Below are 23,667 nucleotides of genomic sequence, written 5' to 3' on the forward strand. Positions count from 1 at the left end.
CGTAGGGCCCAATTATAACCAATGAGGAATTGCACAGCGGTTCATGACCGCCTCCCTCCATGGCGAACAACATCAGCGGTATTACCTCACTTCCACCTGTCCCTCCACACAGGACAGGCCGATGCCATTTCGGGGCGGTGGGGGCAGGCCTATGGAATAATGCTACGTCACAGGATAAATAGGCACATACTTGACAAATTACACTGTCCCATAACATGTTTACAGATTGTGGACTACTGTTGTGGCTCCATTGTCCAGTTTGTGACAGCCTCCTCACCCTTTTGTCCCTTAGATACCAACAGCTGCGGATGAATAGGAGATGGAGACAAAACCTCATTTACAGACCCCTGGTGGACTTGGCTACACTGGTGGACAGCCACATTATCCTCACCTATAGACTGGGCAGGGCAACAATCACAGCGCTGTGTGCCCAATCGGAGCCAATCCAATGGAATCCCTCCTCTTGAACAAGTGTTATCAGTGCTCCATTTCCTGGCAACTTTTTCTTTCCAAGTGACAGTGGGCTTGGCAGCAGGAATGTCACATCCACTGTTATCAATAGTGCTGACAAGAGTGTTGTATACCTTGATAGAACATATGTGCAGCTACATTGCATTCCCCAAGGTTGAGGATTTGGCCACTGTGACGGCCACGTTTTATGCAATGGGACATATCCCCAATATAATTGATGCAGTTGATGGAGCACATGTTGCATTTGTCCCCTCCCCCGCTAGAATGAACAGGTGTTCAGGAATCGTAAGAGTTTCCTCTTTATGAATGTGCAGATGGTGTGCTTGGTGGACCAGTATATCTCCCACATCAATGCTAAGTATCCAGGGTCGGTGCATGGTGCCTTTGTCCTGAGGATGTGATGTCCCAACTACAGAGGCACAGTGTGTGGCTAATAGGTGAGCCCTGGTTCCCACCCAGTATATGTTGGTGTATGCCTATGGTGTTGGCCATATAGATTAGTGTGTGGCTAAATGTTGTCCCTCAATATTTGCAGGTGACTCTGGTTACCCAAACCTATCATGGCTGCTGACCCCCGTGAGGAATGCCAGGACAAGGGCAGAAGAACGTTATAATGAGGTACATGGGTGAACCAGAAGGATCATTGAAAGGACCTTTGGCCTCCTGAAGGCAAGGCTCTGGTGCCGCCATCTGACAGGTGGATCCCTGTGCTACTCACCAAAGAAGGTCTGCCAGATAGTGGTGGCATGCTGCATGTTGCACAAACTAGCCCTCAGACGCCATGTCCCTTCTCTGCAGGAGGAGGAGGCGGCTAGAGATGCCCCTGTGGCAGCAGTGGACCCTGTGGACAGTAAGGATGGGGAGGCAGAGGAGAGGATGTGGACAACAGAACATTTGTAATCCATCAGTACTTCCAATGACACACAGGTGAGACAGAGTAACTTTACATTTCAGTGACTTTGGTTGTATTCTGTGTGGCACTGGCATGCTGGTATTTCCCACTTCCATACCCACTTACAGTTACCTCTGGCTATTCATTTTGCAGATGTTGGTGATTTGACAAATACTCCTGGTGTGATCACAACAGCCAGCTACAGGCATTGATTCTATGCTCATTCTATGTACAGTTCATTTGCACTGGTTGTACCTGTTACAATCAATACATATTTGAAATACATGACATACTCGAAATCGATTTATATCCAAGGGTGTTTACTGTAGTGCTAAAATATAGAGGAGGAAGTGCAATGGGATGGGGTGATGATGAAGGAACGTATAGGGTATTGTTCCAGTCTGTAGCACAGGTGCATTATCCAAGGGGACATGGGAAGGGGAGCAATGGCAGTTCAAGGTGGATAGGGGGACTGAGTGGGACACAAGGGAGCCAAGCGGGAGAGTCTCATTTCCTGGCAGGGGTCTTGGCAAGTGCTTCTGGCTTCTGTCTGGATCACAGGGAACATTTGCGGGGTGGTTCACCTTCTGCAGGGGGATGGGTGCTGGTGGCCTGTGGGTCCTAGCAGCCATGGAAGTGGAAGTTTGTTCAGATGACTGGCTAGTGGCAGGGGCCTGCTGGTGTGACACTGCCTCCCTCATAATGTTGGCCATGTCTCCCAGCGCCCTCCAGTGGAGATCAGGGTGTTGTTGATGGCCTGCAAGTCCTCCCTCAACCCCTGATACTGTCCCTCCTGCAGCCGCCAGTTCTCCTGCACGTTGCCTAGGATCTGGCCCATTGTGTCATGGGAATGTTGCTAGGCTCCCAGGATCTCAGAGAGCGCCTCCTGGAGAGTCGGTTCCTTGCTCCTGTCCCCCCCCTGGCCCACAGCAGTCCTCCCAGTGTCTCTGTTGGCCTGTGCCTCTGTCCCCTGAACCGTGTGCCCACTGCCACTGACCCCAGGCCCCTGATTGTCTTGTTTCCGAGGTGTGGCCTGGGGTCCCTGTACAGGTTGGCACACTGCTGATTGACGTGTCCTGGGGACAGAGGTTTGAGTATGCTGGGTGAGTGCTGTGGTGTTGTTTCCTGATGGGGGAGGCTCTGTGGTGGTCTGTTACTGGGCTTGAGTAACCAGCTGTCCATTGTTCCCTGATGGGCCAGGTAGATTGTCCAGATCCTGAAGTCCAGTTACTGTCATCACTGAGGGCCTCTTCAGTTGGGGGACTGGATAGTGCTGGCACCTCCTCTCCGGTGACATTGACTGGGGTACCTGTGGGGATGTAAATTATGTCTTATGCTTCATGTGCATGACATATTGTATATCCCTGGCTTCCCCTCTATGATTGGTGTTGCCCTGCCAGCTTTTACCTGCGTATGTTGGTGTATGTTGGGATTGTTAGTTCTCTATGCTGTGCATTCTTTTGTGATGAGTGTCCATGTAGGGCTGTGAGGGGTGACCATCCATTGGTACAGCATGCAGGGCTTGGCATTGGGATTAGAGAGATGTGATGGTGGAGTGTGTGGGATGTAGTGTAATGATGGGAGTGAGGGTGAGGGCATGTGATGGCATGCAGGCATGAGGTGATAATTGTTGAAAGTTGACTTACCAGCGTCCAGTCTTCCTCCGACTCCGGCCAGGCTCTCAGGATGCAGTATTGCCAAGATTTGTTCCTCCCAGGCTGTGAGATGTGGGGGAGGAGGTTGGGTTCCACCGCCAGTCCTCTGGATAGTGAGCTGGTGTCTTGCTGCCATGGAACGTACCTTCCCCCATAGGTCGTTCCACCTCTTCCTGATGTCGTCCCTTATTCTGGGGTGCTGTCCCACGGCATTGACCCTGTCCACGATTCTCCACCATACCTCGATCTTCCTAGCTATTGATAGCTGTGGCTCTTCCCTGACAATTTCCTTCACCATGACCCTTAACTCCTCTTCAGTGAAATGGGCGTGCCTTTGTGGTGCCATGGGTGTTGTGATGTGTGTTGGTGAGGGTGTGTTGGGGTATGTGAAGTGGGGTGCATGAGGGATGTATGGGTGTATGTGGAGTGTATATGTAGTTCTGAAGCCGAGTCCCATGATGGCGGACAACACTTCAACAGCTTCTGTTGTTGAAGTGTTGTCAGCCAATCAGATCTCAATTCCCCTAGATATGCGAATTTGTTTTCCCCTTCTTTTCTCAAAAACTACTGAACATAATTACACCAAAACAAAAAAAACACTCTTTCTGGATCATGAGCTGCCTAATTTGGTGTAATTCCATCCAGTAGTTTTTGCACTATCGCTGTTCAAAATCCTTATGAAAAATGAATGGGGAAATCTTGTTTTGGGACCCCCCCGAAATTCTAGATGAAATGGTATGTACTGCAATGATTAGGATGCTGAAACATAATAAAAATCCAACAACAAAAAAAGTGAAACATAGAAGTAGTCCCACCATAGTGTCAGAATGCTAGGTGTTGGAAATCCTACCTGCACCACCAAAGTACTATTAGAGCACCGTGGTGGTAGCCCTAATCCCCCCTTTAGGATCCCAAGGAAGACACCATCCCCTATACCTGAATGTGGTAGTTGCAAAGAGGGTTGTCGGTCTACTGCGAGGCCTCTCCCATGTGGCTGCAAAAGATGTAAAATCTCAGCATTCAGCTGCAATGAGGCTAAGAGGCAACAGCATTCAGTGGCAAGTTTTCTGGCTGAAACCACCCCTCTAAAATATAGTGGGCAAATGGTTGTTTTACAATAAAACAGCTGGTGTTCTAGGAAAGAAGCCCTCACATGAAAATACGTATGTTTCTTTGAACTGGCAGAGATTGTGGTGGTGAGCTTTGTGCTGACAACATATTGGAGACAGCCTTGAGCAACGCACAGAACGAGAATGTCAGAGTGAGTTTTTGTGCTAAAAGGGCACCAAATAAAACTGCAGAGAAGAGAGAAGAGCTTATGCTTAAAAATAAAATTAATAAAATTAATTGTATCTAGGCTAAAGGGCACAAGCTGCAGGCCTATGACATAAAAAGCTGCTAGAATAACCACTACAAGTAAGTGTGTGTGTGTGTGTGTGTGTGTGTGTTTATTTTTAAAACCAGTGTACCAGTTCAGCTGCTGTCTGGAAAGTTTCAGGGTGATTCGTCAAACGGGCCTGAGAAAGAAACGGGGTCCCAAAACGAGTTTTCCCCATGCAATTTCCCTTAGCGACAACAGCTCAAACAGCTGAACAGAATTGCTGTCAGAAAGCTAGATTTTGGTCCAGAAAGAGTGCTTTTTGTTATTTTTTGTAAATCTGTTCAGTAGTTTTGAAGTTATTAAAGAAAAACTATGTATATCTAGTGGCAAGGAGGGTCCGCAAATCTGACAGATCTCAAAATGAGATTTGATTTGCTGCCACCACTTCAACATAGAAGTGGTGTCAGCCATCTTCGCGTTTGGACTCATCTGAGTCCCAAGAAAAGAAAACTTGTGGGCAGGGCAGCAATACCATAATCCCCTAGGCCTGGAGGTGGTGTCACACAGGGCCCCTGCTGGGGCCAAAAATGTTTTTATGTTCTACATTTTCCACAAATACATGGAGGATCTGCAGCAAATGTATTTTAAAAACAAAAGTGCAGTATCCTGTGCATTGTTTATTACCCCATCCCTAGGGACCTGACCTTACTAAAATGGGGAAGGGGGTGGGCAGCCCCCCTCTCCAGGCCATGTGCTACCTGGAGACTCCATCCCCTGGGTCCTGCCCAGGCATCTAATGGTGAGTGGTCTGCTTGTGTTTCCTGTAGCCATTTATGGCCCTAGGGACCCCATCCCAAGGGATGGCTCCTGCTATGTACTGGGTGCCAACTCCTGGGACATAGCAGTTGGAAACCTATGCTTGCTGTTGCTTGGCTCCCCACCCCCCAAGTGAGAGCAGACACTAAGGGGGTCATATGACTTTGGCAAACGGTTTTCACCGTCCGCCGAAGTCCCAGGGTCAGGTTGCTGCCAGTGCTGCCGCCTTTCTGTGGGCCCTATTAAGAGATCCCCACTGGGTCAACAGGCAGAAACTGTGTTTCCACCCGCTGCCCCAGAGGGGAACGGCCTACAACATAGATACCAGCTCATAATAGAGCCAGTGGCAATGCTGCAGTGCGTAGGGTGCACCAACACCTGTTATGATGTTCACTGTCTGCAAAGCAGACAGCCAACATTACAACAGGGCTAGCCAAGTGCATAGGCAGTGCAGGGCCCCCCTTGGGGCACCCTACACCCTGTCTCTGCCAGCCTTTACATGGCGGTGCTGCTACCATGTAAAAGCTGGCAGAGTGTGGGGGGTCATCATTCCCAGGACGGTGCTCCTTGCTTTGCTGCCCTGGCAGATTAGGACCGCCAGTGCCTCCTGTGGATAAGAACTGGCAGTGCTGACGGTCCCTCTGCGGCACGATCGCCACGGTCAAAATGTGTGGTCAGTTTGCCGGCATAGCAGTCGGACCACCGCTTTGTGGTCAGACAGCCACTGCAGCACCACCAGGGTCGTAATGACCCCCTAAGTGTGCTCCCAGCAGGCGGGAGCATGAAAAATGCTCTCACCTGCTGGGAGTGGAGTTTTTCTGTTTCCCTGCCGCCATAAAGCGGGCAGGGAAACGGATGAAAATATTGCTCCCGCTCACAGGGAGCAGTATTTTAGCTGCTCTCTGTAGGCAGGAGCAATGCAGGCTCCCTCTGGAGTCAGGGAGCTGGATGGGGTGTGGGAGCCTTGAGGCTTCCCCCCGCAGGCCCCAACAACAACATCGTGAGTGCCCTGGGTGGGGTACAGGGCACGCACCCTTTATTGGCGGGGCCCTGTGGGACTGGTTCCCCAGGGCTGAAATTGACTTGGGGAGAGAGATGCCGCACAGCCCTCCTCAACTATTACTAATTGGCCAGGCCCCAGGTATGGGGTCCCAGGGGATCGATTGATCTACCTATCCATCTAACCATCTATCTCTCTGTCTATTCATGAAAAACAAAAAAAACAAAGGTTACAGGGACGTTATAGTTAGACTCATATTTCACACATACAAAACCAGTGAAATTCTGCAGTTATAGTTAACTCAGCGAACTATAACTTGCACCTCTGAAATTCACTTCTTATGACCTCACATACTATACCAATCATGACATGATCAATCACGTGACTGATGACATCTCAAATGACATCACGGATTACATCATCCAGTGAGTGTAACTGGTTGTATGGATGTGTGACTGGGAGTGTGAGTGGCTGTACAGGTGAGTTGGGGTGTATGTGCTTGCATAGTTGAGTGATGGAGTGTGTTTGTGACTGTATCAGTGAGAGAGAGGGTGGGTGTGTGAGTGAATGGGTGAGTGAGTGGAGGTATCAGTGGGTTTATTCATAAGTGTGTGGATATGTCAGTAACTTTATGGGAAAGTGAGTGTATGCCTCAGCTGTATTGGTTAGTCACTGGGTCTGTGCGTTTCTGCATTGGTGAGTGAGTGGATGTATGAGTTGCTGCATGGGTGAGTGGGCGTGTGAGTGTTTGTATGGATAAATTAGTGGGTGTGTTTGTGACTTTATAGGTGAGTGAGTGGGTGAGTAAGTGAATATGGGTGACTGAGTGGGTGTATCAGTGACTATACATAAGTGACAGGCTGTATCAGTGACTGTATGGGAGAGTACGTGGATGTATAAGTAGCTGTATCAGTAAGTGATTTGGTGTGTTAGTGCCTGGATGGGTGAGTGACTGGTTGTGTCAGTGATTGTATGGGTGAGTGACTGGGTGTGGTAGTTGTAAATGTGAAATACTTTGTGTGTAAGTATCTCTATCTGGGAGTGAGTGGCTTTGTCTGTGACTAGATAGCTGACTGTTTGGGTATGTGACTGCTTGAATGAGCAGTGGGTATATTAATGAGTGTGTGGGAATGTTACTTGTTTTGTGAGTGTTTGTACAGGTTTATAAGTTGGTGTCTGAGTGACTATATGGGGGTGTGAGTGGGTGTGTGAGTAGCTGTGTAAGTTTATGAATTGCTGACTTAGTAATGTGTGGGTGAGTGAGTCGCGTTAGTGGCTGAGTGAGTGCATGCGTGTCAGTAGTCTTATGGGTATGTTAGTAGTTGTGTGTAGGTGTACAATTGTTTGTGTAGGGATATGAGTGGGTGCCTGAGCTTTTTTGTGAATGATGTCATTAGTGAGGTCACTGACCATGTCATGAGTGATTTATTATGTGAGGTGATGGTCGCCCAGGCACGAGGCAGATACATCCCTAGTACCTCCTGCTATACCTTTCCTTGTGCCGCTGCATGTGTTGGGGCAGTAAGGCTACTGTGACTTTCACAGCTCCTCTCATACACGCCTCGATATATCCACATTGGAGTATGGAGGAGGGCTGGGGTGCAGTGATCGCTGGCCCTTTCTGGAGCCACCAGGCCCCTGCTCAGTACCACACACCACCACATGGGCTATATCTGCCGAAGCTCTAATGTTGACATTTCTCATTTTTCTTATGTACTTTCTGGTCTCGCTTTTTGAGAAGACGCACTGTAGTCTGTTTGTCATGTTTTTTTACATGGATTCTATTTTACAAATTCTCAGGCATTACCATGCGGTAAAACGCTTCCCTGTTTCTTTATGTGAACTCCCGCAACTTGTTTCTGTTGCTGTTATTTTTCCAAACCATTTTTAAATCTGAACAGCATGTTTTGTCACCGTTAAAACACTTTTTTTTTTTTTTTTTTTGTGGTGAATGTCGGTATGTTTCTGCTGTGTTCAGTGATTGTGCATTAGTTGTTTCACGGGATTGGATGCGGCTCTGTTCTATGCACTGAAGCCACCTCTTGAGCAGTGCCTGCTGCCAGCTCTTTGAGCGGAGTCTGGCTCGCACAGCCGGTTAATATGCGTCCTGTAGAGGTGTATGCATGAGTAGTAGGACGTAGTAAATTCTAATTGTGGCAGGGGACAGTCTTTTATCTTTCAGATGGAGGATGAAATGAGTACCCTTGACTTCCGCTTACCCTAATAAATGTTGTTTCATATTTAGTGCGTGAATGGTACCCGGAGGCAGAATGTGTCTGAGTGCCCGGGGCAGGGCTTTGCTGCCAGCTTGAACCCCTGCCCAGCTCCTCAGCCTGGCAGACTGAGATCTCCTGCTGTGCCAAGGTAAGCATGGCTTCACTAGGGGGATAGAGTATTTGTGTCTGAAGGGACAAAAGCAGGTACCCTGCCTGGTTATCTGAAGACCCCCACTCCCAAACTGTAGCCCGTCCGCCTTGTTTATCACTGGGACCTCTTCACGTATTTCACTGATTTCTGTCTGTGTGCAAAATGCTGGAAAATTGTGTAAGGACAAGCAATGCTTCCAACTCCCAATATACCCCAGCATTGAAAGCTTTGCCATCATTCTTGTGAAAGGCAACTCTGGGAGCTTTTGAAGCTAGAGGACCCTCACTAACACACACACATTCATTTCACTCACCACAGTACAAGGCACCATGATGTCCTGAATCCTGGTGGTGAAAAAGCACACTTGGATCTGCATTGTTTTGCCATAAATAGCGGTACATTCAGGTCAGAGGCATTTCAGAGTGCCGGAGGTGAAGAGTAGAGAGTGAATTAGGGTGCAGAGCCTGCAAGTACCAGAGAAAGGGCTTCTAGTCAGCTAGAACGGTGTGTTTTCTGGCAAGTGCATTCACTTAGCACTAAATCTACACTCAGAGAGCCCATCGCTTCATTATATGGATTTCCAGACTCAGGGCCTTATTACGAGGCTGGTAGTCCAAAACCACATAACGAGGTTGGCGGGCAGACCCGCCAACCTACTGTCATCCCTGGCAGGATCAGTAATCTCAATGGGCTCATGGCGGTCATGGTTGTAATCAGACTGGGCGGTGCTGAGCTCAGCATCGCACTGCTGATTACAACCTTGTTCTCTGCCAGTCTATTCATGACAGTTCAACTGCCATGAAAAGGCGGGCAGAGGACAAGTGCAGGGGACCACGGGGGGCCACTGCACTGCCCATGTCTATGGCATTGGCAGTGCATGTGACCCCCTGCCCAGCACCCATGAAATGCACACGGTCTGCTGGGCAGGCAGTGTGCAATTTATGGGTGCTGGTGCACCCTGCAGGTGTTAGCATTGCAGCCGTCTCAATTATGAGCCGGCGGCAATGCTACCACACCTTTCCACTGGGCTAATGGGTGGGAACCTTGGTTCCCTCCTTTTAGCCCAATGGGAAAGTTGTAATATTGCCAGTTGAGAGTCTGCCACCTCAACAGCTGTCTCCTCACCACGGGTCTGGCGGTCGGGTTTTTCAACCGCCAAACTCATAATTAGGCCCTCGGTCCTGGTGTTTAGAACTTTTATTAGAATGGTAGAAACATAGCCCCATGTGCCTCTTCAATAACGCATGATAACATAACATCCACAAAAGATGAATACCATGTTGTGCCACTGGGAGTGTTCTTTACTCCTTCAGCTTTAAGAACTTGAATTGTTACTGGCCCCCATGGTATACACAGAACAGCTAGAAGCAGAGATGTCAGCTATTTCACCACTCGCCCACCACAGTCGTAGTGTGCACTGACCACCATTCAAGATGCACATGTACAGACCAGAGAACACTACCAGCAGGGCAGGAAATTAATTGGCCAGCAGTGTCAAATACTCAGTTAGTGGCCCCAATAAGTGGTACTTGCCTTCTACGGATCCTGCCACACACTCCTTCACAGTGCCACATGCTGCCCTGTACACACCTTCGCTGTGGCCAGGAGTGTGTCAAACACTCCTCTGCTGTATCTCATACTGCATGCACTTGCACACTTGCACTGGTATCCCTCGTATTAATTTATGTTGTGAAAGGTATTATTTTCATGATGCACTTTCATAGAACCTGCGAAAAAATGTAGTTCTAAAGCTGCAATGTAACTGCAATGGGTAACATAACTCCCGCTACGGTGTGTGTACGCTGAGGTCCTAGCATCCTTGCACTGTGTATTGTTGTTTTGTGCCAGACTGATTCTGTCTTCAGGGATGAGTTTTAACTTTACTGATTGACCCCTAAACCCATTAGTAGGCCAGTGGCGAAAGCATTGTGTATTTCCACAAATACACCATGCGGAGTAGCTGGAATTAGACCCCCCCCCCCATGTGCTGGTTTCTAAATCATTTGTACTTGCCCATGTTCAGCACACGTTTAAATGTCCTACCTTTAATAGAATAACCGAGGGAGAGATCACATGAGTAATAAATCCAGAATCACACATCTTGTGGTCCTACTGTGAAAGAGTGTATTAGAATTCAGGTCTACCTGTTCCCCTGTCAGCTATTTTCACACAGGTCTGTGAAGATAGGGCCGCAGAGTGAATTTTGGAGAGGAAATGCTGAACGGGGCAGGTCTCATGAGTGGCTGCTACGACACTAGATAGAAAGGGTAGCCGGGATGAGACTACTCCCAGTCACGCTCATTGTTATTGGTTTCTTGAAGTACATTTTTAGTAATATAGCTTGTTTTGTACAGTGCTTCATATCAAGAGTTTTAATTATTAGGTGTTGCTATTGCCCAGTTTATCTGTACTTGTTTTACCAATCATGGCAAGATCGTCAATACTAATGAGTCACATCAGCTGCCAGCTTCGTAGGTTTAACTCACTGGGGCTAGTTATGTTAGACTCGTAAACACATGTTTAAGTATTCTCTCTGTGATGTTGGTTCTGTTAGGCATTTTCTAACTGCCTTTGTACATTAGTCATTACATTTTATGCCTAACATGTCAGAATAGGGCACCTCTTCATGGACAGCTGAGTTGGGTGCCTCATCTATGAATTAGATGAGGGCTCTGCCAGTGCGTCATCCAGGGACACCTTCAATAGAAGCCCTGTCTATCGGCGGCAGTACAGAGTTTGTCGGGGTGAGTATCCATAGATGCTTTCCAGCTGGAAAAGATGTGAAGTAATTGAAGCAGAGAACATCAGCCCACACATAGATGACAACATGGAATGGTGAACGATTTAATGCCGTCCACCTTATGGTTGTGTTACTTTAGAAGATAGCCCTCTAGCTTAAAAGACACACTCTTTGGCTCTTTAGATGACACGCCCTCCATAAATTCAGCCTGCTAGACAGGGTGCCTGATGATAGATATTCACACATATAACAACCTGCGGATGGCAGATAGAGGAAAGGCAATTTGAAGCATTAAAAAAGCTCTTTTATAATCAGGGTACACAGTGCCACTGTGAATTAATTTGTTTTCTAGTGACCCACTATATTGAAGCCATCTGTTTATTTATTATTTTAGAGCAGGCACAAATGAAATTCAATTTGGGGAATGTTGAGAAAAGTCAAGGGTGTGGGAATTTCCATAAGTGCCTTGGAATGCCTCTTGGTTGCAGTGCACACCATAAGAATCGTGTGTAATTCTTATAAGAAGGATTAAAGGGAAATTGTATATTGTGTGCAACTTGGGAGAGGCCCACGTTCATTTCGTCTCCACTGTTTTTGAGGGTAAGGGGTGTTGGCTTTGATTTTTTGATTTTGTTAAAGATATGTATTTTTTTAAGACTGGAATCTACGTCTTGGGCTATGCTAATGTGAGGAGTGTTCAATGGGTAAATAGGCAACTCACTGCCCATCTAATAGGAAAAAGTTAACTGGGTTCTCCGTGTGGGAGGCACTGCTTACTATATGCAGAGCCCACGCAACCATATCTTCTGCTTCCAGGACTGGCCTCTATATCTCTTCAATTGATTAACTTAGTGGGAGGCCCTTGGGGCTCACCGGTCAGGTTCTGGCTAAATATCATATACACTGACAGGCCTGTGAACACACATTCTCCTCATTGTTAAGTGGGGACAGCGAAGGGTATGACTGGTTTGGGGTTGCGTATCGTACTTTGCATTCCCGGCACAGCACAATAAAATCACACAACTCGCCTTTTCGGTTACTCAGTTCCGGACTGTTGGTGCCTCGCCAGACCAGCCCCTTTATTTTACGTCCCCTGCATCAGGGGCTAAACCACTCGTCCCCCAGGTAACAGGGGGACACAACAGTTACAGTAAAACACGTATAGTATAAACAAAACGCCCCTGCCAGCCGGGCCGACTTAGGGAGTCCCAAACATAACATTCCTCCTCAACTATAAAATAAATTAAACTAACAGTGAAAAATCAAAACACAAATCTCTTCCATGATGTTCCAATGCCATCTTCTCGAGCTACCTGGCAACAAAATGCCCCGTACCCCAAAACATTTTCGCCCATGCCCCCACACTTACGGTCACAGGACATCAACTGTTGGTTAAACAATATCAAGTGTCCGACTACTCACATATATAGTCCTTCAGTCTCTCTGGGGGTGACGAATGGGACCGCAAATCATACCTGCCCCTACCTCGTTGTCGGACTACCTCATTTCTGCTGTTTTCAGATGGCACCTCTGTCAGCTGGCCCTCCTCAATCTGTGCAGGGGGGTCCAGTGCTGTGATTTTGTCTTCTTCCCGTCCCTCCCGGGTTTGCGAGGGACTCCTCATCAAACACCCCTCGGCAGAGGGATAGGGTCTCCTGAATTCGTCATCTTCTCTGTCCTCGTCGTCTTCTCTGTACTGGCCGCTGTCATTTTCGCTCCCTTGACGATCCATTTGATCTCCGTGATATATTTTGAAACAGGAGATGTTCCTCGTCACACTCTCGCTCCCTCTAGTGGCAGTCACTAGTGTTCCTTTTACTCGAGTGACTGTCCACAAGCCGGATTCAAATGGTGTTTTGAACTTTCCCCCTGGGTGTCGATTCTTCACCAGTACCACATCTCCTATGGTCAGATTTCTGGGTGCGAGTTCTCCTTTTCCGTGACATTCGTTCGTTGTAGATACGTCTTTGTTGGAGCCTTGTCTCCACTTGTTTTTGTCTGGTTCGCGCCTGTCCCGGCTTCTCTGCCGGGGTTTCCACTTGGGGAATGGTGTCTCGCACTGCCCGTTGCATGCAAATGTGACTCAGGGATACCCCTGTTGTGCTATGTGGTGTCAGGCGATATTCCCTCAAAAATTCAAAAATGGCACAGTCCAGATTCTTCTCTCTCACTACCGCGATCCTTAGTACTTTGTTTAGTGTTCTCATAAATCTTTCAACCTCGCCATTGGCTTGAGGTCATCGTGGAGTAATTTTTCTGTGTTGGATGGCATGTGATTCTAAGTATGCTGCAAAGTCATGGCTGGAAAATGGGGGACCATTGTCAGTTCTTAGTTCTTGTATGATCCCATGCGTGGCCATTATTTTCTCTATACATGGTATCACTCTCTCAGTGACCGTGGATTCTAAGATCTCCACCTCCGGATACTTTGAGAAATCATCAATCACTACTAACATGTGTCTTCCATCCGGTAAACTCCCCAAATCTGAACTTGCTCTCTGCCATGGTATTGACGGGATAGTTTCGGTGATGATGGGGGGTGGCGGATCTGTCGGCCCCACCAATTGACACACGTGACACCATTGTATGGTCTTCTCCACTTGGGCGTCAAGGTCTGGGAACCACACTTTGCTTCTTAGCCTGGCTTTGGTTTTCACCATGCCCTGGTGGGCGGCATGGGCCAAATCCACTGTCCTTTGCCTCATACTGTCCGGAATGACAAGTCGACTTCCTCGCAACAGACAGTTTTCCGACGACACCTCCAACTCATGCCGGACTCGGAATAAAGCTTGCAGATTGTTGTTGGCCTCCTCAGTCCTCAAAGCCAGGTTGTGCTTCAGCAGGTGCCATCTTCCGTCACTGACGCATGATATTGCCAACTGCAATACCTCATCTTCTCTTGTAGCGTCCTGTATTTCCTTTAGGGACATTGGCAGTGGCCGGGATCTCTCTACTATCAGCCTCACGTACTCCTCCGTATTTTCAGTTTCCTCTTCTTCGAGCTTGGTGAATGGCCTGGCATGACGGGACAAATAGTCGGCTGGATTCTGGGCACCTGGACGGTATACCACAGAAAATTGGTACCCCTGTAGCTGAAGAATCCATCTTTCAATCCTCGGGGGAGGTTGGGAGGCTGTTTTGTTGAACAATGGTATCAGTGGCTTGTGATCAGTGTATACTACAAAAGGGTGACCATAGATATACAGATGATAGTGGCGACAGGCCCAACTTACTGCTAACGCCTCTTTTTCTATGTGTGAGTATCTTTGTTCCGTTGCCGTCAGAGCTCGGCTGGCGTACGCCACTGGTGCCCACTCGCCATCATTTTCTCTTTGAGACAGTACTGCTCCGAGACCTATTGGGCTGGCATCCACTGATAGCTCTGTTTCTCTTGCTGGGTCGAAGAATACTAAAGTTGTCTCTGCAGATAGTGCCTGCTTGGTGTCTTGAAACGACCTTTAGTGTGTTGCATTCCACTCCCACGGAGTGTGAGCCTTTGTTAGCTCCCGTAGTGGGGCAGTGAGGGAGGTCAGATTGGGGATGAATCTCCTGCAGTATGTTACCATTCCCTGGAAACTTCGAACGCCTGTGACTGAGGTAGGAGGGGGCGCCGACTTTATGTCCGCCACTTTTTCTGGATCAGGTCGAACGCCTCTTTCAGAGAAGTGATATCCGAAGAATGCAATGTCCCTTCTCAGAAATTCACACTTCTCCCGATGCAAAGTCAGTCCGTTTGTTTGCAGTCTGTGGAAGACTGCTCGTAGCCTCTGTAGGTGTGCCTCAACCGTTGGCGCATGTACCAAAATATCATCACTCACATTGATGACTCCCTCCAGGCCAGCCAAAACGCCTCTTATGGTATCCTGGAACACTTCAGCCGCGCTAGCAATCCCGAAACTCAGGCGTCGGTATCTTCTTAGTCCCACATGGGTGGAGAAAGTGGTGATTGCTCTAGATTCCGGAGCCAGCATGATCTGGTGATATCCAGCTCTCAGATCCATCTTTGAGAACCATTTGGATCCGCTGACCTCCGTCACTATGTCATCGACGGTGGGAGTGAAATGACGTTCTCTCCGGATAGCCACGTTTGGGAGGCGCATATCTACACATATTCGAACCTCTCCTGGTTGCTTGGGTTTCCTAGTGACTACAATGGGTGACACCCATGGGGTGGGTCCTTCTACCTTTTCGATAATATCTGCTTCTTCCAGCTCCGTAGTTCTGCCTCCACCTGTGGGCGGAGATGAAATGCTATGCGTCTGTGCTTTAACGCGACTGGTTCTATGGACTTATCAATATGTAGTTTTATTTGACGATCCTTCAGGCATCCAATGCCTCGGAATAGATCAGCGTACTCTTCCTGCAGATAGTCTAGCTGACCCACGTGAATGCTGAACGCAAACGCCACCAGTTTCAGTTCTTCTGCCGTGCGGCAGCTGAGCAGCATCCCCGTTCCTGTCTTGGTGACATATACCTTGGTTTGTACCGTTACCTCATCATGATTGATATCTGTCACAAACACTCCTGCCATTGGGAGGGGTCTTGTTGACCCGAAAGCGAATACTTGTACTGTTGTGCGCCGTAGCGGAGGATGATGCGGCATTTGGTCATAAACAGATTGAGCTAATATGTTAATTGAAGCCCCCGTGTCAATTAGGGCTGTCACTTGGTGTCCCGCCACTTTGACTTTACATTTTGGAATTTTCTTTCGCCTTTGGCAGCCTGGTTCAGTTGCATGGATTATGTACACCGTTCCTTCTGGCTCATCATCATCATCCATGTCTGGGATTAGATTTGGTGGTTGTACTGCTTTTGCTCCTTGACTTGTTTTTTGTCTTTCACATTTTTCTCTTGTGTTTGACCGGCAGACTTTTGCGAAATGATTTAGTTTTTGGCAGTTGGTGCACAGTTTTCCCAATGCGGGGCATTTGCCTTGATGTGGAAATGTTCCTCCACACATGTAACATGATCGGTGTGCCCCGGCCGGTCTTGTCTTATCCTTCCTTTTTATTGCGCTGTTTGAGGCGATGACATTTATCGGCTCTGTCTTGATGGTCTGTGCGAGCGCCAATTCCATGTGTGCTGCTCTTACTCTGGACAATTCCTTTGACCTGCCCATCGTCAGCATGTCAGCCATTGTCATGCCTGGGATTTGAAGGATATGTTCTCTTAGTTTGGTCGAATGGCATCCTTGGATGAATTGCGCTCTTATTTCATCATCCGGGTCAGGTAACGTACACATGCTTGCTAGTTCCTTTAATCTTGCATAGTATGTGTCTACCGACTCGTCTGAGTGCTGTCTGGCTTGTCGCAGGAGGAAACGTTCATAGTCAGGATTTGCCATGGGTTCAAAATATGCTGTGATTGCCCTTTTGAGGGTTCGGTACGTGAATGGGGGTCCTTCCTCGGCCACTGATTTGCTGATTCTGTGCAGCATTACTCCCCCCATGTGAAGAAGCATCGGTCTTTGTCTGTCCGGGTCAAGTGCGACCGCTGCAAAATAGTTCTCTAAACGTTCCACCCAGGACTTCCATTTAGCGGCTTGTGCTGATGGGGGCCCTTCTATGACAAAAGGCTCTATGATCGGAAAAGTTGCCATTCTCTTTTTTTTTTCTTTTAGCTGTGTCTGTTTTATCAATAACTCCTTCTTGTGATGTTCATTTGATTTTTTTTTTTTTTGTATGTGTCCTTTCCCCTCTCTGTATATTGCTATGTGTGGGCCCAATTACTCGTGTAGAGATTGTCCGGGCCTCGCTCTCCCAGGACACAAGCTCCTTTCTTTCTCACCTCTTCACAGTGCGTGACCAGTTTCCCGGGGCCCGTAGGAGCAGGGTGATGTGGTCCTTCGGGACGCGCGTCGCCTGTATTGTACAGTGTTCCTTTTCTGGAGCGTTACTGCTTTTCTACCCGAACGCGACTTATTCATGTGCGCGCTCTGGCCGATTCCGTCTCGGCGTGCGTCTCCGCTGTGCCGGGGCCGCAGACGCTGTTCTTTGCCCCACGTGGGTATTTTCCTCTCTCGTCGCCAATTTGTTAAGTGGGGACAGCGAAGGGTATGACTGGTTTGGGGTTGCGTATCGTACTTTGCATTCCCGCCACGGCACAATAAAATCACACAACTCGCCGTTTCGGTTACTCAGTTCCGGACTGTTGGCGCCTCGCCAGACCAGCCCCTTTATTTTACGTCCCCTGCGTCAGGGGCTAAACCACTCGTCCCCCAGGTAACAGGGGGACACAACAGTTACAGTAAAACACGTATAGTATAAACAAAACGCCCCTGCCAGCCGGGCCGACTTAGGGAGTCCCAAACATAACACTCATCTTGAATCACCTATTCAGTTGCTAACTGAATTGGAGATTGCATGGAAAAGGGAGCAAGGGAAACGGAGGGAGGTTAAGGAAAGCAAACAAAACAATTAGATTTTTTGGATATTCTGGAGAGAATCACCTGCGGCCTGGAAAAACATTGTTAATAGCAGCTGGTGAGGTCTGCGTCTAGGCGACCTTCTAAATCTACACACGCCGGCACTGTGCCCTGCTCGCTTTGCTTTACTTTTTTCTTGCATTAAAAAATCTGAGAAATGCACTGAAAGAATCAAATGCTATAGGGACCTTATAGTTTGGAAATAGCATTTAACAAATCATAGAAATTCACTGGAAAAAACTAAAGTTACAGGCATAGTTAGGCTCAGAGTTCACTCTTACAAAACCACAGAAATTCAGCAGCTATGGTTAGTTATTTCAAGTAACTGTAACTCATGTCCTAAGGTAACTATAACTCATTCCCTCCCCATGCACTGCTAATTGCTACAGATATTACAACACAGTGGTAACTTCATAACATTATTAAACATATGGAAACATTAGTAGTCAAATTATTGAAGAAAAAATGTGTATGGCAAGAGTGCGAGTTATAGTTACCTTAGGGCGCTAATATATATATATATATATATATATATATATATATATATATATAAATATATATATATATAGCCTATTTGCGGTTGCCAATAGGTAGTTCTAGTTAAGACCTAGTTTCCATAGACATAGCATTTTTTGTTTTGCTAATAATTTTGATGCTGTTTGACGAATCCTCATGACATTTTTAAAACTAGTACTCAAATCAATGGCTAATCTTTAAGGATTCAGGGTAATTCTTCAAGCGGGGCCCGAGAAAAAGGGGGTGTCCCAAAACCCATTTTCCTAATGCAATTTCCCATAGGGATTTTGAGCATGAGTACAGCCCGAAACACTGAACGGAATAACACCAAATTCTAGCAGAAAGCTAGATCTTGGCCCAAAGATAACTTTTTGTGATTTGATATAAATCTGTTCAGTAGTATTGGAGTTATTAAAGAAAAAAATAATTTGTATATCTAGGAATAAGATCTGATTGGCTGTCACAACTGCAGCCAGGAAGTGGTGGCAGCCATCATGGGACTTGGGCTCAGTTGAGTCCTGAGAAAAAACGTTTTTTAAAAAAAGCGGTAGGGTAAAAATACCCTGACCTTCCCCCCTCCCCCCAAGGCCTGGTTGTGGGGCTCTACAGGGGCCCAAATTTACAGAGGATCCATGTACCCACAGCAAAAAAAAATACAAGTGTGGTCTCCTGCACTTGTTTTTTAATTTGCCCCCTGTGTGGGCTAGGTCCTCAATGGAACAGAGAGTGAGTCCTTCATTCTTTTAATTACTATGATTATGCAAATGAGCAAAATGACCTGGAAGCATTGCCCGTTTGGCCCTGCTTCATATACCTTAGTGGTATGCAAAAGTCTTCACACCTTTTTTCAGCTTGATTTCCAACTTACCGAAAGGCACCCTGAGCATTCATGATGCAGAGTAATTTGAGCTCTAGTGACTGATGAGTGGAACAGTTTGTCTCCTGGTGAGAGCAGAGTCCAGCCTTCATTTTTTTTAATTACTATGATTATGAAAATGAGCAAAATGACCTTGAAGCATTGCCTTTTTGGCCCTGCCCTGTATACGTTGGTGGTCTGCAAGTCTTCTCGCCATTTTCCAGCTTGATTTCCAGCTTACCAAAAGGCCTTCTGAGCGGTCGTAATGCAGAGTAATATGAACAATAGGGACTGTGACGAGTGGGATCTTTTATATTTTCTCCTGATTACAGCAGAGTCCATCCTTCAATCTTTTAATTACTATGAATGTTAAACTACGCAAAATGACCTTGCAGTATTGGACATTTGGCCCCACCCAATATAATTTAGTGGTTTGAAAATGGCATGTGCAGTGTGGGGTTGGCTGCATGCAGGGGTTAAATCAAAAGTCCCAAGCACTCCCAAATAATCCAATGCAAAGTTCCTTCATGTAAGTGTGACAGATCGAACACTATACAAATGACGACGAGATATGCGTTGTAGTTTGTGTTGAAGTTTATTCTAAGGTTAAGGTGGAATAAAGACAAATACTAAAGCTAGGTAATCAAGTGGCCGGGTTTTCCTTAGGGGTTGCGGTACAGTTCCTGCAGTGTTGATATAGTTGCAATGGTTCTTTTCCTGGGAGACGTCTGGCGGTTCCCTCAGGTGGATTCTCGGTACCGGAAAACAAAAAGGGACACAACACCCGGGTAAGTATGGGGTTTTACCAAACGGATTATTTCACACTTTCTCTGTAGTCCTGTCTGGGTATGGGTAGGAACGATAAGGAGGGTGTCTGTGAGGGGAAAAGGGGGGGGGTGTAAGTGCTCTCACTCTCTTATGATAGATTTTGTGGTGTGCCCGAATGTGCTTGTTACCGTGCCCTTTTTATCCCCTCCCTTTACACTGCGATATTCCCTTCCCCCTCCCTTAGTCTACAGTGGTCTTGGTTTTGGTCCACAAGGACCGTACCTTGGTAAGCCACGACCCTCCTGGGTCGTGGCTGGCGTTGTAGCGTTCCTCTGATGGGGTCTTTTCTCCTTCCGTCTCTGGCGGGGTCTCCTTCTCCTGGGCTCTCCTCTCCTGCTCCTGCTCCTTCTCCTGGGCTCTCCTCTCCCTCTCCTGGGCTCTCCTCTCCTGCTCCTGCTCCTTCTCCTGGTCTCTCCTCTCCTTCTCCTGGGCTCTCCTCTCCTTCTCCTGGGCTCTCCTCTCCTGCTCCTGCTCCTTCTGCTCCTTCTGGGTCTCCTCAGGGCTCCTTTTCTCCTCGTCCTCCTCCTGTCTCTCCTCCTCGGCGTTCAGCTCCTTCGTCTCCGCTCTCCTCCTCTCCTCTCTCCTGTCGGTGCCGTCCTCCCTTTTAAATTCGCCGCGCCGGGAAACCCATCCGGTTTCCCGGGCAACGGCCTGCCCCCTGCCTCGGTCGGAGCGCGTTGCCCCGACAACGGGGAGACGCGGACATGACGCATCGGCCTGCTCCGATGCGTCATGTCGAGCTGCGGCTGCGGTGGACGCCCGGCTACAGTAAGTTATGCCAAAATCCTTCATTCTTCTATAGTGTTTCATGGGTCTCGACATTTTGTAGCCAACACATGCTTCGCCTATGCTGTAAGTACACCAGCAAACTTCATTAGGGCTGTAATGAGAATTACACAGACTTTAGAAACCCCATATACGGTAAGTGTCAGACCATCTCTAAGGTCACACTGACATTACCACTATAAGTGTGAAAGGTGAATTTCCAACCCCCTGCTGCGATAAAGAAAACATAAAAATTAACTGAAAAACACAAAGGTTACACAATGGCTAACCAAATTAAAATCCCTTAGATCTTTTTACACTGTCCATCCGAAGAAGCCCTTACCCACCACTACCACTTAACCATCCCATAATCGTTAAAAACCTTTATGACATCTTACCTTTATCCATCCCTGAACCGTAATATGCCCATATTATCACTTACTAAAGAATTTCCAGCCCATCTCGCTGCTACCCTACCCCGCCAAAGTACTAGAGAAAGCAATCGACGCACAAATATAGAATTTCATCGAGGCCAACAACTCTCTGAATAGCTCTCATTCTGGCTTCTGCAGCTGTCACAGCATGGAGACAGCACTCCTGGCAGCCACCGTCGACATCCGATTACACTTGGTCTGCAGCCACACCGCAGCACTCATACTCCTCGACCTTTCAGCAGCTTTCGACACGTTCTTCCACAGCACTCTGTACACCAGACTCAATGACATAAGAATCCGTGGAAGAGTCCTGGAATGGATCCACTACATCCTCTCCGGGAGGACGCAGAGGGTCAGACTCCCACCCTATGCCTTCAGACCCACAGGAGTCAACTGTGAACTCCCCCAAGGATCCTCACTGATTCCCACACTGTTCAACGTATACATGGCCCCTCTTGCTGCCATCGTCGGAAGCCACGGTATGAACATCATGTCATATGCCGATGGCACACAACTCATTTCCCTCACCGAAGACCTGGACACGGCCAAAAGGAACTTTCATGCAGGAATGGAAACTGTCGGCACCTGGATGAGCGAAAGCTGCCTCAAGCTCAGCTCCCGACAAGACGGAGCTCATCATTATCAGAAACGCCATCTCAGCTTGGGACCACTCTTGGTGGCCCCCATTCCTCAGCAACCCCCCTGCACCGACTGAGCACACCCGCAACTTAAGAATCATCCTTGACTCCTCCCCATCCATGACCTGCCAGGTAAACTCTGTCTCCTTCTACTGCTGGCACACACTCCGCGAACTTTGGAAGATTTTCAGATGGACCCCAGCAGACTGTAGCAGGATAGTCACCCACGCCTTAGTCACAAGCAAGCTCCACTACGTCAAGCACCTCTACTAGGAACATCAAACGACTTACTCATCCAGAACACCGCCGCCAGGCTCATTCTGGACCTCCCTCGCCAAGAAAACATCTCAACACCTGAGGACCCTCTACTGGCTACCAGTCGAGAAGCTAATCACCTTCAACCTTCTTACCCACACAAACAAGGCCACAGACAATGCAGGACCAACCTACCTGACCCACTGTGTCTCCTTCCACACCCCACCAGATCCCTCCGCTCCGCCCAGATTGCCCTGGACACTGTTCCTCGCATCTTTAAAACCACTGCCGGAGGCCGATCTTTCACCTACACTTCAGCAAAGAGCTGGAACAACCTTCCCCTGCACCTCAGACAAAGCCCTTCACTCACCATCTTCAGAAAGAACCTCAAGACGTGGCTCTTCGTATGAGGCTCCTCCCCCCAGCATCTTGAGACCATCACGGGTGAGTAGCCGCGCTTTACAAATACTGATTGATTGATTGATACGCTTGCCCATCTCTGACCCCTTAAAAACTCTTACTTTATTGTTCTTTAACATTCATGAACCCTAAAATCTCCTTTCCCCTATCCAGGCCTGAAACACAAAATACCCCATTACCCCTTACTCATCCCTGAAACCTAAAAACCCTTTACTATCCATTTTATATACCCATCCTTGAATGCTGAAACGGTTTATGAGCCCTTAACCACCCGTCAAACCTAAAACCACATAAATATATGTTATTTAAAAAATATGTATTTTTTCTACGTATGCTAAAGTACCTAAAAGGGCCTGCATGGTAAAGATGGCATAGAAAAGGTGTGTGGTAACTGCTGCATGGTAAACATACCAAAATGTTCCAGAATATACCAAAGGACTTCCCTATGGGCCATCAAACCTACAGCATGACGTTAACTAGGGATTTATGATCCCTTAAAGACAAAAAAAAATTGCAATGAATCTTGCACATACAACAAAACATAACAGAGATGGCCTGCCTTCTGTTGTATTTCTGAACATGAGTGTCGCTCTTTTAAGCATTTGATCTCTTGGCTCTAAGGTGGCATTTTTTCATGTTTTTCTTCCAGATACTCCTGTACCTAAGGATCTTGCTGAGAGGGAATACATCCATTTGATCGATGCAGGTTTGGCAATAAACTCAGGATATCCCTTGGTCCTTCGCCCAGAGAGGAAAGTGAATCTGATTCTCTCCTTTGATTTCAGTGCTGGAGACCCCTTTGAGGTGATGTTTACAAGTTGAGTTTTATAGATTGATTAAAGACAATGAAGAAATATGCCCTTAATTTTTATGTAAATCTATAAAGCAGTGACACTGTAATTAAAATATGTTCCTTAATCAGTTGAGTTTCAGTACGGTGATCTTTATGCTGATTGAAACATTTTCAGTACCTTGGTAACTCACTGATGACATATGGTTATGAAACTTCTGGCAGTTAACTGTTCTGGACCATTGATCATTTGATTGGTTCATCGGCTAGTAATGCCATACATCTTAAGGCCATTTGTCTACAAGGGACACTACAGAGGCTCCACTCAGGATCCACTCCATAGTGTCAGGATGATGATTTTGACAGTTCTGTGTATTAATCGAGTCAATGCTTTTGCAACAAATAACTGATGGTTCAAATGCTTGAACACATCTAAGCTTTTGGTAATTACTTGGGGCCACTTTCCAGTCCATTGATTT

At 47.4% G+C, this 23,667-nt stretch overlaps 1 protein-coding gene across 1 annotated transcript in view; it reads left to right on the forward strand.

The window, feature by feature from the left end:
• Window positions 1–23,667, forward strand: part of PLA2G4C (phospholipase A2 group IVC) — a 519,666-nt gene that overhangs the window by 370,254 nt on the left and 125,745 nt on the right. Inside the window, exon 12 of the mRNA XM_069238317.1 lies at window positions 23,048–23,202. Coding sequence (XP_069094418.1) covers window positions 23,048–23,202 — 155 coding nt within the window. The remainder of the gene's footprint in view (window positions 1–23,047; window positions 23,203–23,667) is intronic.

The sequence above is a fragment of the Pleurodeles waltl genome, chromosome 6 (assembly GCF_031143425.1).
Source record: "Pleurodeles waltl isolate 20211129_DDA chromosome 6, aPleWal1.hap1.20221129, whole genome shotgun sequence".
Lineage (NCBI taxonomy): Eukaryota > Metazoa > Chordata > Amphibia > Caudata > Salamandridae > Pleurodeles > Pleurodeles waltl.